This window comes from Lucilia cuprina, chromosome 4, assembly GCF_022045245.1.
Source record: "Lucilia cuprina isolate Lc7/37 chromosome 4, ASM2204524v1, whole genome shotgun sequence".
Classification (NCBI taxonomy): Eukaryota; Metazoa; Arthropoda; class Insecta; order Diptera; family Calliphoridae; genus Lucilia; species Lucilia cuprina.
The window spans coordinates 18,184,623-18,203,439 of NC_060952.1; the positions used below are offsets into that span (position 1 = coordinate 18,184,623).

The 18,817-nt window shown below is 28.2% G+C and overlaps 2 protein-coding genes across 3 annotated transcripts in view; one reads left to right on the plus strand and one right to left on the minus strand.

The window, feature by feature from the left end:
• LOC111676115 (flocculation protein FLO11) overlaps positions 1-17,535 on the plus strand; it is a 78,004-nt gene extending 60,469 nt beyond the window's left edge. For both annotated transcript variants that reach the window (XM_046950186.1, XM_023437009.2), the window contains exons 4-7: positions 11,743-11,846; positions 12,441-12,578; positions 16,586-16,726; positions 17,315-17,535. In XM_046950186.1, coding sequence (XP_046806142.1) covers positions 11,743-11,846; positions 12,441-12,578; positions 16,586-16,726; positions 17,315-17,422 — 491 coding nt within the window. In that variant the 3' untranslated portion in view covers positions 17,423-17,535. The remainder of the gene's footprint in view (positions 1-11,742; positions 11,847-12,440; positions 12,579-16,585; positions 16,727-17,314) is intronic.
• Positions 3,216-6,299, minus strand: LOC124419719 (neprilysin-4-like). The gene has a single exon (XM_046950185.1). It carries the CDS (start codon positions 6,230-6,232, stop codon positions 4,169-4,171), a length of 2,064 nt encoding a protein of 687 aa, XP_046806141.1. The 5' UTR covers positions 6,233-6,299; the 3' UTR covers positions 3,216-4,168.
• Positions 17,536-18,817: the final 1,282 nt, after the last annotated feature.

Sequence of the window (18,817 nt, forward strand, 5' to 3'; positions counted from 1 at the left end):
CAAATACAAATTTGGTACTTTTTGATGAAGATTTGAAGGGAAAAATCGTACCTATTTCATAAGAATTTGTGGTTAAGTTTGTTTTAGAGGAAGGCTTCAGATATCCATTATATGGCGTACTCTATAATTTGTAACAATTGATACTGTATTCTGTTCGCATACATTTTAAAATTTATTACAAGAGTGTAGGAGAACGATAAAATAACCAGTTCGTTGGTGTAGAATTTTTTAGAATTTATATTTCATTCTTAAACAAGTAAGAGATTATAGTCGGGCGAGGCCGACCATATAATAACTTACACATGCTACAAAAATAAAATGTGAACATTTAAATTGAATTATACCTTACCTCAGATATACTTAAGCAATTTATTGTTGAACAAAACTGTGGACATTTAAGAAAAATTTTGAAGGGCGCCTCCCCACTGAAGCGGTGTAGGGTATAAAAATGTGATTGAAAAATACTATCGTAAGGCCTAGCTAAACCTCTAATTAAAAATTACTATTGTAGGCTTAATATACATATGGAACAGGTTTAAAATGTACGATTTAGATTATAATAAAAGAAGTTGTTTTTGCCTTAATTCCGAAATATTAAAACAATTTGTTGATAATAAAAAGTGGTTTTCTGAAAGAGGAATTATACAGGGCCAAGGGTAAATATGGGGATATCTTTATAAGTGATGTAATAGAGATTTACGCTTACATTCTTTTTATGAAGAATTTGACCATGATATTAGTGCTTATAAGTGATCTATTGACTTCTAAGTCCTTCCTGAAGGGGACTTAGTATGAGGGCTAGGGTCACTTGGGTCCCGATCATTATGAAAATTAGCAGCAAATTTAGATTTACAAAAAACAAAGTTGCGACGATTTTTCTACATTTACTAAAGCATTCAACATAATTACGACCTCAAGAACCCTATTCGGGAGGTACGCTTGTTTGGGGCGAGGTAAAATAATGTACCAATTTCATCCTTTTTTGAAATTGATACACTTTATCTTAAAAATGACGACCTGTAGTGTGCGTACATGGTTTACATAGTGTAGGGTATTTTACTAAACGTATGTGTTATTTAAAAATAGCGTACGAGTAGTAGTTACGAGTTTCGATTTTCTATAAAAAGTAATAATGTTTTTTTTTTTTTATTTGAATCGTTTGTGGTTATTTTTTGAGCTTTGATGGGCGTACAATTTATACAATACAAATAAATCACGATCCATTTCATTCAAGTTAACCACAAAAAAAATTATAAAAGATCCTAATAAAGATTTTTTAATTCTTGGAGGTATTATTTTAAAATTATTTATTTAAATTTCACAAAATTTTAATAAATTTGACATTTCTTCGATGGATTCATGTTACACGTTCGATTGTCGCATTTAAATAGCCAATGAAACGCTTTAGAGTTTGATAATGAATAACTCTATACATTGACGGTGCATGACTATCGTCATTAGCATATGAACTACGAAATACTGAAAGTGTATTCTCACACATGAGTTGGGCAAAGCTAATGAAAAACAATTGACGATTATTAAACGGCAAGCGAGGTAGGGTGTCATTGGCTTCCACATATGATTCGGAAAGTTTTTGCTTATTCAACCAGCATACATAGGCATCGTAAGCTATATTTACGCCACCATTATCGGCAATATTTTCCGACTGTAAAATACTTTTACCTAAAGGTTTGCCATTATAGATGTAGTTGTGATATTGTTCCTCAAGGCATTTACGCTTCAATTCGAACTCTTTGGCAGATTTCTCATCCCACCAGTATGGCTGCAGCATATATACAGGAATTTTTATTTTATTTGCCAAAACATTATAGAGAGGAGTGTAGCTTAATACTTCAGTATTCTCTTGAGTTTTCTTCTCTAGTTTGTTTTCTCTTAAAGATTTAGATAGTTTGTGGGATCTATGTGCAAGTTTTTAAACATATTAATAAAATTATCAGAGTCGTATGAGTTAAGGCTTAAATTCATATTGTTCAATTTTTTGATGGCCTCTTGTTCTGTCTCAGGTGATATAAAATCATATTTCTTTGACTCAAAATTGTGCCTCAGTGTGTTTTTAATATTATCCCACAGCTCATATATGCTATTCTCAAACTCTTTATCCACAAATTTGCCAAAATATTTTCTCGTTTGATCTAGCTGAAAATCACTGGATCTGAGGTCTACTATAAATTCCTTTAAAAATAACCAAAGAATGTAGTCCTCTACAAGTTCAATGTCAATGGTGCTGAAAACATCATGTAAACCCTCCAGATAAGATTCATCATATACATATATCTGTGCTGGCAGATCGTTTGTACCTAATACAATTTCCAAATATTCTTTCACATCAAATAAATACTTGTATTTTTCTATCAAATCTGTGGTATTGTACAGTGTCAGTAGTTCGTCCACGCTTTTACCCAAACGCACATCTGAGGCACCCCATGTTAAATTATTTTCAAATGTAATTATGTTTTGTGCGGTAATTGCCGCATCTTCTGCAGCCATATGCAAATACGACTGTAAATATTTTCGTATTAAAGTTTTTTCTATGTTTTGCATCATATTATCACCTCCATTGGCCAATATAAATTCTGGTGGACTTATATAGGGCATTGTTTTAGACGTGTTTTTAATATCGTCCAAAATAAACACCGATAATATAATAGTTTTTCCATACTTATATGGAATTCCAGCCACCGTAGACCACCATTTAGAATTGGTATTATTTAATTGTTCATCTGTCTTGAAAGCCGAGAATTCACCAAAATCTTTATAGATGTTTGCCAGATTGGTCTTATATGTTGCTTTATTAAAGTATACATTTCGACAAGAGGCATAAAAGTCTTTGATTTTATCTTCACCACCATTGTTTCCGGATTTTTCCTCTAGTAACAACTTACTCAGTCTTTTTTTAAAGCCCCTTGATAATTCCTGAAATTTATCCGTTCTTATTTTTCGTTTTTCATTCGTCGGATTAATTTTAGGCCACTTGCCACAGGCATAAGAATAAAAATTGTCACACGGATCAATATTTTCATCTATATATGCTTTAATATCTGCGGATTTTGATAATTTTAGAATTTGTTTAGCATAGTTGCTAGTGAATATATCTTCCGTACTTTTCACTTTTAACGAACTGTATATTAGAAATATGACGCTATATAAGAAATTATTAATTAATTTTATTTTCATGTTATTAAAAAAATATTAAGTATTTTTCAACCGTTTCGACAGAGAATTTATTCCGTACTAAAGAGCATTTGTTTGATAAAATGTTTTTGTTTTTTAATAAGTTGTTTTTTTTTTTACATTTTATCACAAAATAAATCAGCAAGTTTTTGCTGAAAAAGTCCAGTAAAATTTACATAAAATTTTTTAATATTAAAAAAAAAAAATTAAAATTAGCATAAAGTTTTCATTGAGATTTAAAATAAAAAGATAAATCAACATTAATGATCAAAGGTCCATTCTTAATTTAAACCTTGCGAATTTTATAATAATTCTGTATAATACCAAGTTCACACGAGCATTCGGTAGAAAAAGTTTTAAATTACTGGACTAATATGCAAATATATCATAAAACCTCTACAAAGAAAAAAGTTTCAGCACAAATAGTAAGAGACCTGCTTTCATTGGCAAAATTTAATAATATTAAAGAATAAGTTCTAAAGCCTAGACTTAAAATATTTCAAATTAAAGTTATGTTTTCCTTTTTGTTTTGAAAATTTTTTAAATTTTCTTTGCAAGTTTCGTTTTTTTCTTTTTGGTTTTTACTTAAAAATCGATGAAATGTTAGCGAAATTGTCCGGATTTTATGTTTGCTGACGTTTTGTTCTTTAAGATTTTGTTTATATTGTCATATGAAATTCAAAATGCCCTAAGCTACAAAAATATCAAAAACTACCTTTTGATTAAATATGACGCACCGTAACAAAATACATACCCCTGCAAAATAGTTAACTCCTACAAAAAATTATCCATATCAAAAACAATATTAACCCATATCGCCAATAAAAAATTTTCATTTCCCGCGAAAGGAAAATTGCTATCGTGAACTTGTCGTGAACAATTCATTCACAATACTTCAATCTAGAACAACCCCCCCCATCCTTCCCCCTTCTGTGAAGAAAACCTTTAACTTATTTATAGCTTACAATTTATTTGATCAAAAAATAATACATTTCTTAACCGGATGCATTTGTGAACCCCGTTGACATTCAAATGCCTCAGCGAATGCATCGAAATTGGCAAACATCGTACGTACACGAACTTCTTCGGGTGGATGAACATCGGTAGTGATAAGTATATGATGTAGAATACGATTAATATCTGTACACCACATTTGGGCTGTACTTATGAAAAATAATTGGCGGGCATTTATTGAGTCCATATGGGGTAAATGTTCTGGAGTATGATAATTTTCACTTAACCACATCTCATAGGCAGCATAGGCAATACGTATGCCGACATTATCGGCAATATTTTCTCCCTGAGCCTGAGTTTTGGGCAGCAGTTCCCCACCAAATCTTTGTTTGCCATACTGCTGACGTAGACATTCTTTGCGTGCATCAAAGATCGCACTGGCATTGAGATCCCACCAATTATTAAGATTTCCTTTAGCATCAAATTTACGTATGGTATCATCAAAGCCATGCGCCATTTCATGGCCCATTATGAAGCCCAAAGTGCCGTATTTCAGAGCTTTAGGATAAACATCATCCCAAAGATAACGAGGTTGTAGGAAAGCTACGGGTAGTATAACACGATTATATTCCGCCGCATAAGCTGGTGTAAAACTAAGCTTTTTATGCTCTTCCAATTTTGGTGCTTCTTCTAATTTCATCCTGAAATTGTGTCCCCTCAGCTGTAAAACACTTTTAAGGTTTTCAAAGAATTCACCTGATAAAATTTTTAATGAACTGTATTCTGTTTGAAAATCAACATCCTCATAAGCATTTATTTCAATTTCCATGGCCAATAACTTTTCCAAAGCCTTGTTTTTGGTAGACTCCAGCATCCAGCCGGAGGAGGAAGCCAGCAATATGTTTTCAAAAGATAATTTTAGTTGTTGCCACATAGATTTTACTTCTTCAATAATTTCTGGTTGTTCGGTAAGTAGTTGTTTGTAGATGAGATTATTAAAATATTTTAGAAAATGTTTTTTAGTGACTTCCACACATTTTTCTATTTGCTTCTCAACGTTTTTTTGAGTCTCCAAACGAAAATCTTGTATTAATTCCCACATAATATAGTTGGCTAAGACTTTACGTGGAGTTTTGACTATCAAGTCATGTAAATTTTGTATATAGCTTTCAACATATTCATAGACTGGCAAGCGATAATCGTAACCCAGCCAGCTCTTAACAAATTGTGTAAAATTAATAGTAGGACCATAGTTCTGGGACATTTCATCCAGCGATCTTAAACGAGTTTTTTCTTCTATACCCAAACCTTCCATAGGATCTATCATACCAGAAGCTAAATTTTGAGCAAAATCGGTAATTTCCTGGGATATGTTAGAAGCTAGTGCAGGAGATAAGCCCAATACTGACTGCATTTGCATTTGCCATAAAAAGGACAAACCATAATAATATTCTTTAGATTTATTGCTTATTAAATCATCCAATTGACCAATATATAAACGATTTATTTTATTATTGGTTAAATCTGAATTGATATCTACACCCAATATTATATTATAGCCATATTTTCGTAATATCTGGGCTATAGTCTCTAGCCAATCAAATTTAGTATCCTGCCAAGCCGCACCTTTCAGAGCAGGCATGCCACCAAACTCTTCCATTATGCTTATGAGATTTTCTGTATAGTTATCATTCTTTTGAAAACGTTGCATACATGATTCAAAAAAATGCCTCACTTTTGTATCAGTTTCTGTACTTTCTAAAGTTTTTGTTCCTTGTAAAATTTTCAATATCTTACGATCGAAGGCCTTGGACAAAATGGCAAATATACCTGTTTTAGGTTCATTAAGTGCAGGATTAATATTTGGCCAATTACCGCAGGCGTATTGGTAAAAATCTTTACAAGCATCCACTTCGGTTTTCATATAGATACGCATTTCGGCCGATTTGGACAAACGCATGATTTGACGGGCTGCTGGCGTATTGAATTTTGTAACGTTATAGCTCAACACGTATGATTGCATTGTAATTAAAATGTAAATTATTGAACAGACACAAAATGTTGATTTATTTGAAAAAACTTTCATTTTATTCCCAAGAGATTGAAATGATTTTAATGCTGCTATTCGAAAATTCTTACTAATTTGTTTGGTATATTTTTTAAGAATGAATGTTTTTATCTTTTTAAGAGTATACATACGTTTCTTTTCATTATTTGGCATTGTCTTTACAAAATATTGGGTCATTTTAAAGGTTATCAATAGAATTCATTTCAAAACCAGGCATTTCTTCTATTGCAAATGAGAAATGCATATGAAGGCAAAAAATTGTTTCTGTTATTGTTGAAAGTACATTGAAAATGATAATTATTAAAAATGTTAAAATTTTAATCTTAAATAAAAATATAAATGTTATAGTACGCCATTAGAAGTGAGATCTTTTATTATTTTTCTTTGTTTTAAGTTTAAGAAAATAATTGAAAAATATTTTTTTGATGTGAACGTACCATCAAAAAAATATAGAAATTTTAACGTGTTTTAAATAAATTAATAGTTACTTAGCTTCCTTTTCCATTTGAACGTATTTTTAAGAAGTCGCATAAAGTTTTTTTTTGCCTTTTCAACAAAATATCAATTTTGGGGCAATTTTTAGGTGTTTTTTTAATTCCATCAAAGTTCGGGGAAATATGGTTGACCACAAAATAAGTTTTAATTTTTTTCTATTTAAACGTATTATAACGAAATTCAAGCGATTTTAGCTTTTTTGAAGTTTGTGTTTTCGACCACTATGCTGATGTTTGTAACGCACAAACATATCGATCGACCCCCACTTTCTGAGTCGATTAAAACATATCCGTCCGTCTGGTTGGATGTCTATGTATAGGTCGTAATTTTCAAGATATTTTGATTAAACAAAGAAGCCCATAGAAAATGGTTAAAATCGGTCCATTATTTCAACTAGCACCTACACAACCGGACCTCCCGATTGGGATATTTTATGCCATAATTATTCAAATATACTACAATCTCTCCAAAAATTGACACAAATAAGTTTTATATAAGTATAATTGACACTGCCCATTTTTGTAATGATCGGTCATTATCTGACCATAGCCCCCATTCGAAACCACCATAAAAATTTTTCTTAAATGTCCAAAATTAACATTAGTATCGTAATGAAACTTTGCATAACTATCTGTTACATAAAAATATATCCTTTCTAAAAATTTAATAAGGATCGGCCCATATTTGACCCTAACTCCCATATAAAATCTTTTCTAAAAATTGTTCTTTTATCAATAAATTTATTAAATACTTTGGAATTAAGGTAAAATTCAAATTCTTAATAAAAACTAAATAATATGGTCGGCCATGCCCGACACACAGACATTTTTCAATACCTTGTAAACCTTTTAAACGAATCAGGAATGTTCAGCCATCTAGCTGCTCCGAACTCTATCATATTTCCAAAAGACAGAAGATTATAGCTAGATCGTTTTATTATTCATATTAAACAGAGTAATTAAATCAACAGACCCTTCCTTGCTTCTTGATAGTGGCTATAAAAAAACCCCCCATCCAAATATTTCATTAACATTCTTACAAACTTAATTAATATAAAAAAATTCTAAGGAGAAGTTTAATTAACAAAATCTGAACTTTTTGTAACTCATTTTATACAATTTGTTTTTGAAAATATTTTCGATACAAGGTGCCGTGTTTTACAATATAAGGGGGTAAATGAAAATTCAATATGTAAGTATTGTTTTGCTCATTAACAAATTTACCTTATAAATGTATAAAATTCTTAAAAGGAATTATTTATTTTATTTTTTTTTCTTGCAAATCTCTTAACAATATTTGTTTAAGGATTTACATAAATAATTTGATTAAATAAAATCAATATGTACATGTGCAAAATATTGTAAATAAATTGACGTAGCTACAAGACAAACTTAATATAATATTTTTGTTATGTTCATAAACAAGTAAATAAAAAATCTATAATCTATACCCCAGCAATTCTGGCCGCTTGATCTGATTTTGGCAACCTTTACTGATAACAAAACTGCGAATGGTCTTTCCTTATATTCAAGGGTAAAACAAGTTCATAATGATAACACACTAGATTATTTAGTGTCACCAAAGTGACAATTATTTATACCCTGGTATCATAAAAAAACGTTAACTACTTCTAAAACTGCAGGGCAACTGTAAAATTTGTATATATGTAAATAGATGTAAAATATGTAACCATAATCTTGAACATTATTTGTAATATGAGTAGCAAACCGCAAAAGAACATACATTTAACGTACATACGTACATCGTACATCTATATATCTATATACAAGAAATTTAACTAAATCCTAGTGATAAATATTTAATTTAGATGTAATTAAAAGATGTGCTTCAATTTGCTTTAATTAACTCTTAAAATATATTTTGGATAATTATTTAAAAACCATGTTATTATTAAATTCATACTCCTCAACAAGAAACACTTTAACCTTCGCATATCTACATAATGTTTAATAATTTTAATATTTTTTAATATTTGTGAAATCTTAAGACCCAGTGACTAACATTTAAAATTCGAATATGCTGCATTAAGAGCGAATTGCAATCTATAATAAAGGAATATTTTTATTCACATACAAATATCTTTTCCTACAAATAGTAATTACTTTCATCTTAGTGAGAAGTGTCCACATGTACATAATACTCTCGTCATTCCGTTTCTAATTTCTACAGTATAATTTTCAGACTATATAAAGTATATATTTTGGATCCTTAAAGATAATGAAATCGATAAAGTCATATCCGTCTGTCTATTGAAATCAGTTTTCTGAAGAAACTAGACATCTTCGGGATCCAAATTTTCAAAAATTATGTTAATAAGCTTTCGAGAAGTTTCCTTTTAAAAATTAGCTAAATCCGTCTATAAATAACAGAGATATGAGCAAAAATTTGAGATAACCACTTAAAAAAAAAATAAATAAAAATTATAATGCTTTGACCAAAAAGCAAAAACATTGCTTAGGCGTTAATTGTTCTTATTATACCCTACATCACTATAGTAGAGAAGGTATTATGCATTTGTCCTGATGTTTATAACTCACTCAAATATTGGGTCTACACCCTCCTTAAATCCGCTCAGATATAACAATCAATTTACATATGTATATCCGTCTGTCTGTCTGTGTGACCATGTAAAGCTTGTGTGCATTCTAAACCTTTTCAAGATAATTTGATGATTTGGCGCATACTTTGCTTTTGACCCAATGACGAAAATGGGTGAAATCGGTCCAGTATTTCGCCCTGCCCCCATACAACCATACCCCCCTAGGGTTCTAGTTCTAGTATATTTTATAGAAGTTTAAATGACACTGCCTATTTTTGTAATGATCGGGTAGAAGTAGACGTAAATTCCTATACCAAAATGTAAAAAATCCCTTTATTTACCCTTACCCCCATATGAACCCTTTTTAGAAAATTTCAGAAATTATGGTAAAAACAAATTAAATGCATTATTATTTAAAAAATAATACACATTTTATACATACGATTAGTTTTAGGTTGGTCAATGCAATGGTAGAGTTTTTTTAACCGACAATATTTCCTTGTTCTAAATAATTAATCATTTCTTATAGGATTCGTTACATACTTTAATCATTCCCCCATTTAAGAAGGTATTAATATTAATATCAATATATTACTATCCAACAATTCAATTGGAATAACATTCAGGTCCATGATAACAAATTCATATTTTTTACATTATTTACAAAAAAAGAACAACATAAATTTAAATAATCACCTATATTTATCACAATTTTTTAACAGTATTGTAACGTTTATAAAAAATTTTAAATTGTATTTTCATTAATAAAACTCACTTTGTGTTTCCATGAAGGTCATAAACGACAAATAAACAAGTAAGAGTGCTATATTCGGCTGTGCCGAATCTTATATACCCTTCACCATAGTGTATTTTAAACATAATTGATCTTTCAGTCTAGTTAATAAAAACATTAAAAAAATTTGAGTCGATTTAAGCCGAATGATTCGGCGGCGGCTCAAGCAACTAAATATAGTTCGGCGGCGGCTAAGCTCCGACTCGAAGCCGGTCGACTTCGACCTCTGATTCATTGCTGGTAAACATTGAAAAGACGTAGATTTTGTTTTTGTTTATCGTAAAAAAAATTGTTTTAAAAAGCACTTGGAAAAATTTTGTGTTAGTTTTAAATTTCAAACTTACATTATTCGCATAAAAATTATTGTACAATAACTCACAATCTACTCTCATATAATTGAAAACGTTTTAAATACTTTTTCCTATTCATTAAAAAATATATTTGCAAAACAAAAGGGAAAATTATTTTATTTTAACAAAAAATGCAAATCATATTTTTATTGCTGTGTATTTTTTGTATGTTTGGATTCCAAACATACAAAAAAATACACAGCTGAATAAAACCAAATACATCTACACACACATGTACATCTTTTTCTATATTCAGTGTTGTTGCTTTTATAACAATTTTTTGATGAAATTTTCAGAGGTTGTCTCGGATTTTTGCTCATATCTCCGTTATTTACCGACCGATTTTGCTGATTTTAAATAGCGATCTTCTCGAAAGCATGTCTAATAGAATTATTGAAGATTCGGATCTCGCCGATATCTGGGGTCCTCTAAAAACAACAGACAGACAGACAGACAGACGGACAGACAGACGGACATGGCTTAATATATATACTTTATAGGGTCGGAAAATTATATTATAGAAATTACAAACGGAATGACAAACTTATATATACCCTTCTCACGAAGGTGAAGGGTATAAAAAGAAACTATAAAATACGAAAAATGAAAATATATCAAAAGAAATAAAAAAAGGAATATAAAACATAAACTTTGACATCGTAAACTTTGTTATAAATAATTCGTTAACAACTACTTATATACATAAATAAATAAATATAAAAGTATACCAGGCAATACCTTCTAAACAGCAATTTTTAGAAACTTACTTTTTGATATGAATTTTTTTTTTGTAATACATACAAACAGGAAATCGATAATAGTCACATTGTGAATCAAACAGGAAATGGTAGTGACAATAAAAAATATGATCAAAGTAAACATATTATTGTTTTATTTGGTTTATTAAATTCAAAATGATCGCTGTAATTATTATGTTCTAACACACGCAGTCTTCACTAATTTAAGTAAACTACTCCGAACTGCAGGAATCTCTGTAGGTACTTATAAAAATTATAATGTGGGTTTTATGTTTTCTATATGTATGTGTAATGTATTTATGTAATAATTAGAGCGGAAGTTAAGGTTTTGCAACTGGCATTTTCAAAGTTTCAAACGTGTAATGTTTTCTAAAATATACTTTTCTTTATTGTTAATATTTTTTCCACAATTTTATTACGAGGGCTGTTCTGCCCGTCATGATTAAATACACAAGCACTCATTTGCTAAATAGAATTATAATATTATTAGCTAATTTTGTTATATATTCATTTTATAATTTCACGTTGTTGTATTTATATATACTATAATATTTTCTTTCTTATATTTTTAGGTGCTCTTCCCTTAGTTGTGGCAACCACGTTTTGTTTTTCGTTTAAATGGAAATCGCTGATTATAATCTCATATTGCCTTTTATCGTTATGGGGCTTATACAAGGTACGTATGATGTTGCTAATTAAATTTCCTAAATACTAAATAAATGTATTACGTTAATTACACACACGTTTATACAATATTTGTATTATTAGTTAGCATATGTAGCGTATGATTAATTTTATAATATTTGGGAATTTTAGTTAATTTAATAAGCAGAACGAGGTACTACATGCAAATTTCAGTTCTAGTTCAGTTCTAGTTCATTTCTAGTTCAGTTCTAGTTCAGTTCTAGTTCAGTTCTAGTTCAGTTCTAGTTCAGTTCTAGTTCAGTTCTAGTTCAGTTCTAGTTCAGTTCTAGTTCAGTTCTAGTTCAGTTCTAGTTCAGTTCTAGTTCAGTTCTAGTTCAGTTCTAGTTCAGTTCTAGTTCAGTTCTAGTTCAGTTCTAGTTCAGTTCTAGTTCAGTTCTAGTTCAGTTATAATTCATTTACACTTTGTATTAACTACAAATGTAAGCATAACTTTTTATTTTATATACACATTTGTTTACACAACTTTCATACTGAAATATATTTATTTATATATACATTTCCGACTTTGTATATAATTTTGTTTATGTGTATGTACTCTTTTATTTTTCATATTTTATTTCTTTAGGCCTTAACAGCTAGTTCACCTTGGCAGCGTCGTTTGTGTTTTGCCTTGCCCTTTACCATGCGATCGATTTTAACATTTTTCCGCACCATCGGTCTAGTGGGTGGCAATCGCGTTGCATTGGAACATGTTTACCTGCAGGTATGTAAAACAGTATATTTGCACTGAATTTATTAACACCCCAGTTTTATTTTTTAAATAAAGTGTAATGTGGCATAAACGGCAGTTAATAATAAGTTACAAACTATATGTATATTATTGTAGTTTATGCATACACTTGGCAAGAAAGTTTAAGCCAAGTTAAAAGTTTATTTTTTAGATTTTTTTGTTTGTTTTTCAATTCATGTTAAAATTAAATACAATTTATGATAACTGCAATAAATGTGCATACATATGTTTGTGGTTGCTTTAATAAGTAAACAATTATGTTTAAAAAATTTTACACAGAATTAATTAAACTAAAACTTTAATAATTTGTATTTGTTTATTCAACAACACCGTAATGGGGGAGGTTTGTATATATGTGTTTGTAGAAATTTATTATCACATGATAATATCTATTTAATGGTGTCAATATTTGATGAGTTAGTTGGGTTAGGACACAAAATGTCCTTTTTTAAGTTTTTATCTTCATAACTGATCATTTATGGGGTCTTATATGCAACTATAGTATTTCTAAAATAATTTTTACAACAACATAATTTCCTTTAAATGAATCATAAGTTTTTTAGTTGTCCAACTTAAATTTGTTCCTATTTTATTTATTTTTAAATTTATTTAATACTCTGGCCATAACTGTACTTAAGATTTATATAATAAGTATTTATTTTGTGGATTTTATAATTTAATAAAAGATTAATACAGACTGTTTTTATTGTGTTGTTTTATTATAAATTGTATTCATTCTTTTTCATTGTTATACTTTTAAGTGGCTTGATGTTTGGCTAGATTTTGTGTGCAATTGTTTTCTTTTATTATTTACTGAATGGTGGGAGGGGGTCTTTTCAGTTTTTTTGTTTTATTATTCTTTCTTTTTCCGTTACAATACAAGGTTTTCCGACAGAAAAATAAAATAAAAAAAAAAAAACATAACAATATATAGTAGGTATTGTTTCTGAAATGTATTGTATAGTATATATTAAAAAAAATTACTGTCTATTGAACGTAACCTTGTGCCTATTTATGGTTTCGATAGGATGCTTCACAATTCTACGAATTTCATTTTTACTACCAACCTGTGGATTAAAATGTTATAAAAATGCGTTTTTTTACATTTTAATAACCGTAAGGCATTTCCTACTTATACACTCTTTATATGTACATCATACGTGCTGGAAATCTCAATGTGTTTAGGTGGATTTAGGTTTGTGTTTAATTCGTAGAATTATCAGTTTAAATATGTTTAAAAGCGCTAGATGTTATTAAAGATTTACAGATTATTTTGGTTATTTTTATGCTATATCAACGTGTTTTTTTACATTTATACACAGAGGGATGAAGATGTCTGGTATCAAATTGACACCAAAGTGTTTATAATTTTTCAAAAACATCCGTTGTCAAAGTATATACATACGTACGACAACACTCGTTGTCGAAATCTAAATTTTATATACATCCGTTTTTTTAAATGTTAACAAACGTGTTGACAACGGTTTATCATTTAAAGCCAAACATTTTTTTTATGGCTACGAAGACTTAATCTTGAATTTTCAACTTAATATAAAATTTATAGTTAATAAAACTCATTTTTTAAATTAAATCATTAACTCTAAGTAGTAAATTTTTATATTATAGTTGTTAAAACTCTTTCCCAATAAAATCCATCAAATAAAATTTGGCGACAAAATTGCCAGCCTATAGACAATAAAGATCAATGTTTAACATAAATACATATATAAAAAAATCATTAGACTGGAAAAGTATTTAAGTAAATTTACTTATAAACGATAAGTTCATGTTTAACGATTTATACAAGGTCTAAGAAAACAAAGAAAAAACAGCGAAAACCTATTTAAGATAAAAATGAGTAAATATAACGAAAACAAAAATGATGTTATTGTAACTAAAGATTGGACAATAAACATAAATGGAAAATATGTGTATAATACAAATATAGTAAATAAATATATATTTTGTTTAAAAAGCAAATCTTTTGTTTGCTTTTTGCTTATTTCATAACATAACACCAAGGCGTATGATTTATTTATTTTAAAATTTTAGTTTAGTCTAAAAAAAATATCAATCATACGCCATCAGTATGCTCTAAATGAAAAAGAAAAAGACGTAATTTTATTTAAATGTTTTTTTTTATATTTTACATTGCAATTGAAGTCGAATGTACACTTATTCTGAGGTCTTTCTAATATAGTCGGAATAAAAATTGTAAATATGTAATTTTCCAGCAAAAATAAAACGAAGTACTTCCAAATGAATATCATTTATCACCACTTCAAAAGTAGCATTAACTGAATTTGTTTACCTTCTGTGGAAATGGTGTTTATTGACTTCCAAAGAAACGAAAAGAATACAATTTTGTTTACGATTGAAGGTATATTTTTTACTAAAATTTTTTGAAGTTGATTATTATGGAGTTGATCGATAAATACATGTAGTTTATTTCTTTATGTTAATGTTATTTAAATCAAATTAGTTGTATTCTATTATACTAAAATTTCACTTCTTAATAAGTTTCTAAAAAAAGAACAACAAAATTACTTTCTCAGAATGACTTCAAATGTAGTGAATTTGGAATCAAATAAAATGAAAATCCCTCCTATCACAAGCTTGTGTTATTATCATCACTTCTTCAGGTCCTCTTCAGTACTTCCATGGAGTAAATTCTACCTGTTTTTCGCTTCTTTGGCGGGTTAAGCCTTCAAGATTGCTGAAGATATGATCAAAGCTCCCAATTTTATTAATTAAATTAAAATATATTGCATTTAAAAAGAATGATATTCGCCCAGCCTCTTTATGATAGAAAATAAATTTCGTAAACCAGATTTAAGTTTTTATTTAAATTGTTGTTATTCATGTCGTTAAAATATTTCAAAATTAATTACAAAAGTTATTAGTTGACATTTGTGAATAAGTGAACCCTTTTTAAGTAGTAAATAAATTATCCATGTTCTTTACTTTTCGACATTATTTTTGTCCTAAATAAATATTTACCAACATTTCCACTTTGTCTGGTTATATTTTATCAAAGCGATAAATTGACAGTTTTTATACAAAAATTATTTTAACCGGTAGAATTTCTACCGATTTAAAAATAAACGGAGGTTGAGATAAAGGCCTTAGCCTTAAAATAAATTGTGTAAATAAATCTTTTACCACCACAAAAAAAAAACAAAAAAGCTATATTCTTATTTATTTTACTACAGAAAAAACGATGAAGAATAATTAATTTTCTACCTTCCAAAAAAAACGTCAAGATGTACATAAATATAATTTCAATATTTATTATTTTTAGAACTTTGGAATTTTGTAAATATAGTTATACAGACATAAGATTAGCCGTTAGTGATAGTAAACAGCAATTACAATTAATATTTTACAAGAACAATTGTCCAATTCACAATCGGTGTTGTACGGTTGTAACGTAGTATGTCGTTTTTTATTATAAATTTGTTTTTGTTTAAAAAAAATTATTTGAAAAATTTGTATGACATACAACGCTACAACGACATAAATGATATCACTCTAAAATGCATACAAATGTATGCAAAAATATATGAGTTTATTTACGCTTTAATGGAAAAATTTTGTGTAAATATTTGCTTAACATTTTTCATATTTGAAGAAAAATTTTTTATTTCTAGAATCTATGAGAGAATTTATTGGAAAGCATTTTAAAATTATATTTACTTAACAAAAAAAAAGGACAACGATTATTGTACAAGTTCTAGTTAAAGTAGAAGGCAATAAATTTAAAAATATGTTTGTATGGGGGTTATTTTGTTCAAGACACTAACGAACAAAATAACACCTACCCAAACATCGATATTTTATGGACAACTCTGAAAATATTTTTTAACTTTTTAAAGCTTTTAAACCTCTTAGCTAAGAATGTTATAAAAATAAACTTTTTCAGAATATTTTTTTTTTTAACTTGCAATTTCCAATTTTACAATACATATTTTACTTTTTAGGACGTTGTTTCCATATTCGGCGGTGCTATTGGCGCTATGCGTATTCCAGAAAAATGGTTTCCCGGTTTAGTTGATTTCTATTTAAATTCCCATAATATAATGCATGTTTTAGTTGTCGTTGCTGTCTATTCCATGCATAAGGTAAGTTTCAATTGCAAAAACACATACATAAAAAAATTATTGTCTATATTCTAGTCTACAGTCTAGTCCATAGTCTAGTCTATAGTCTAGTCTATAGTCTAGTCTATTGTCTAGTTTATAGTCTAGTCTATAGTCTAGTCTATTGTCTAGTTTATAGTCCAGTCTATAGTCTAGTTTATAGTCTAGTCTATAGTCTAGTCTATAGTCTAGTCTATAGTCTAGTCTATAGTCTAGTCTATAGTCTAGTCTATAGTCTAGTCTATAGTCTAGTCTATAGTCTAGTCTATAGTCTAGTCTATAGTCTAGTCTATAGTCTAGTCTATAGTCTAGTCTATAGTCTAGTCTATAATCTAGTCTTTAGTCTAGTCTATAGTCTAGTCTATAGTCTAGTCTATAGTCTTGTCTTATCTCTATAGTCTTATCTTGTCTTGTCTATAGTCTAGTATATGATCTAGTCTGTAGTCTAGTCTACAGTTTATTCTATGGTCTAGTCTATAGTCTTTATTCCAGTATATACTTAGTCTGCAATTTTAACTTTTTTAAAATTATTTACTTCCACATTAACAAAAAATCAATAATATTTCACAGGCAACTGTTAAAGATTTCGAATGGATGGATTCAACAAATTGTGATGCCTTTGTAAACGTCACTAGTAAAGTACTTGAAACTACCTTAAATACGAAAATAGAACTATGACCATTTGAATTCAATACTTTATTAAATTATTATAATCGTTTTTTATTTCTATTAAGTTTTAATAGTTGAAAATATTTCTAGATACTAAAATTAAAATATATTTATTAATTAATATAACTAAAATTCTATTTCAAATAATATTGAAAAAAATATATAAAAAAATTAAAAAAAAATTGCAAAATTCCAGAAACAAGAAACAAGCTAATAAAAATATAAAAATTTTACTTCCTTCTTAAAACTTAAGCAACATTTTATTTTTGTCTTTTGAAATTAAAACAACTTTTTAACAACTTTTTTTAATATAAAAAACAAAAACGCAAACAAAATTTAAATCTTTAGAATTATAATAAAATGATAATTTAAGTTTATTAAGCACCATTTGAAATAATAAATTACAGACTTTACAGTTACATGTATATTCTCTGTCAATGTGTGTTGTAGTCATAAAATAAATATGCTATTTGAAAAATTTTAGAGTTTTAAATATTGCAGCCCTTTATGTTCAAAAGATGTTCTATGTAGTTAATTAAACCTACTACCCTTCAAACCAGCAAAGAGAATTGTTACACATATTGCAATAGATTTATAATGGTATTGTGTTTACAACAAACTGCTCAGAAATGCTTTGTGTCCTTGAAGGCTGAACAGTAAGCGGTTACTTCTATAATAAAAACAAAAAGTAGATGCTTCGCAAGCTGAATTTTGTTGTCGGAAAATTTATTTAGAAAGAATACCCAAAACGACATTAAACTATAAAATTTTTAACTATTTCTTTTGCAATAACTGTTTTTATGATTACAACATTACTGTCATGTATGTACATGAAATTGTAAACTCTAGTTTCTTTCAAAAAGATTTTCCTAAACTCTACACTTTCAGTTATAACTAAAAAAAATAAACCAAAAAAAATGAAATAAAACACATTCAAATTAAAAACGATTAAATTCTAACAAAAGTACTTCAAGAAACCAATAAAATTCTCTACGACTGTGGTACTAAATATTAAGCTAACAATTATATAAATAATTAAATTTAAAAACATACAAAAAAGTTTAACAAAATAAAAATTATATAAAAAATAATAAATAAAATTTAACAATAAACAAATTTAACAAAATATATAATGCAAATGAAAATCAATAGTAGTTTTATAGATTTAAATTACAAAAAAATGAAGAAAAAAATCATTAAAACAAAAGAATAATTAAATAATTAACTTAGTACTAGTAGTTGCAATAATAATGAAACATTTTAGAAAATATAACAAAAAAATTTAATAATTTATCAATTTAACAATAAAAAAGAAATCTTAGAACAATATGTAATTATTTAATTAATGATAATAAAGACAAAAGTTTAGTAAATTTATATAGAAAACAAAAGCATAACGAATAT

Excerpts from the sequence above, each read along its gene's own strand:
- LOC124419719 (XM_046950185.1), bottom strand. The coding sequence starts at position 6,232 with ATGAAAGTTTTTTCAAATAAATCAACATTTTGTGTCTGTTCAATAATT.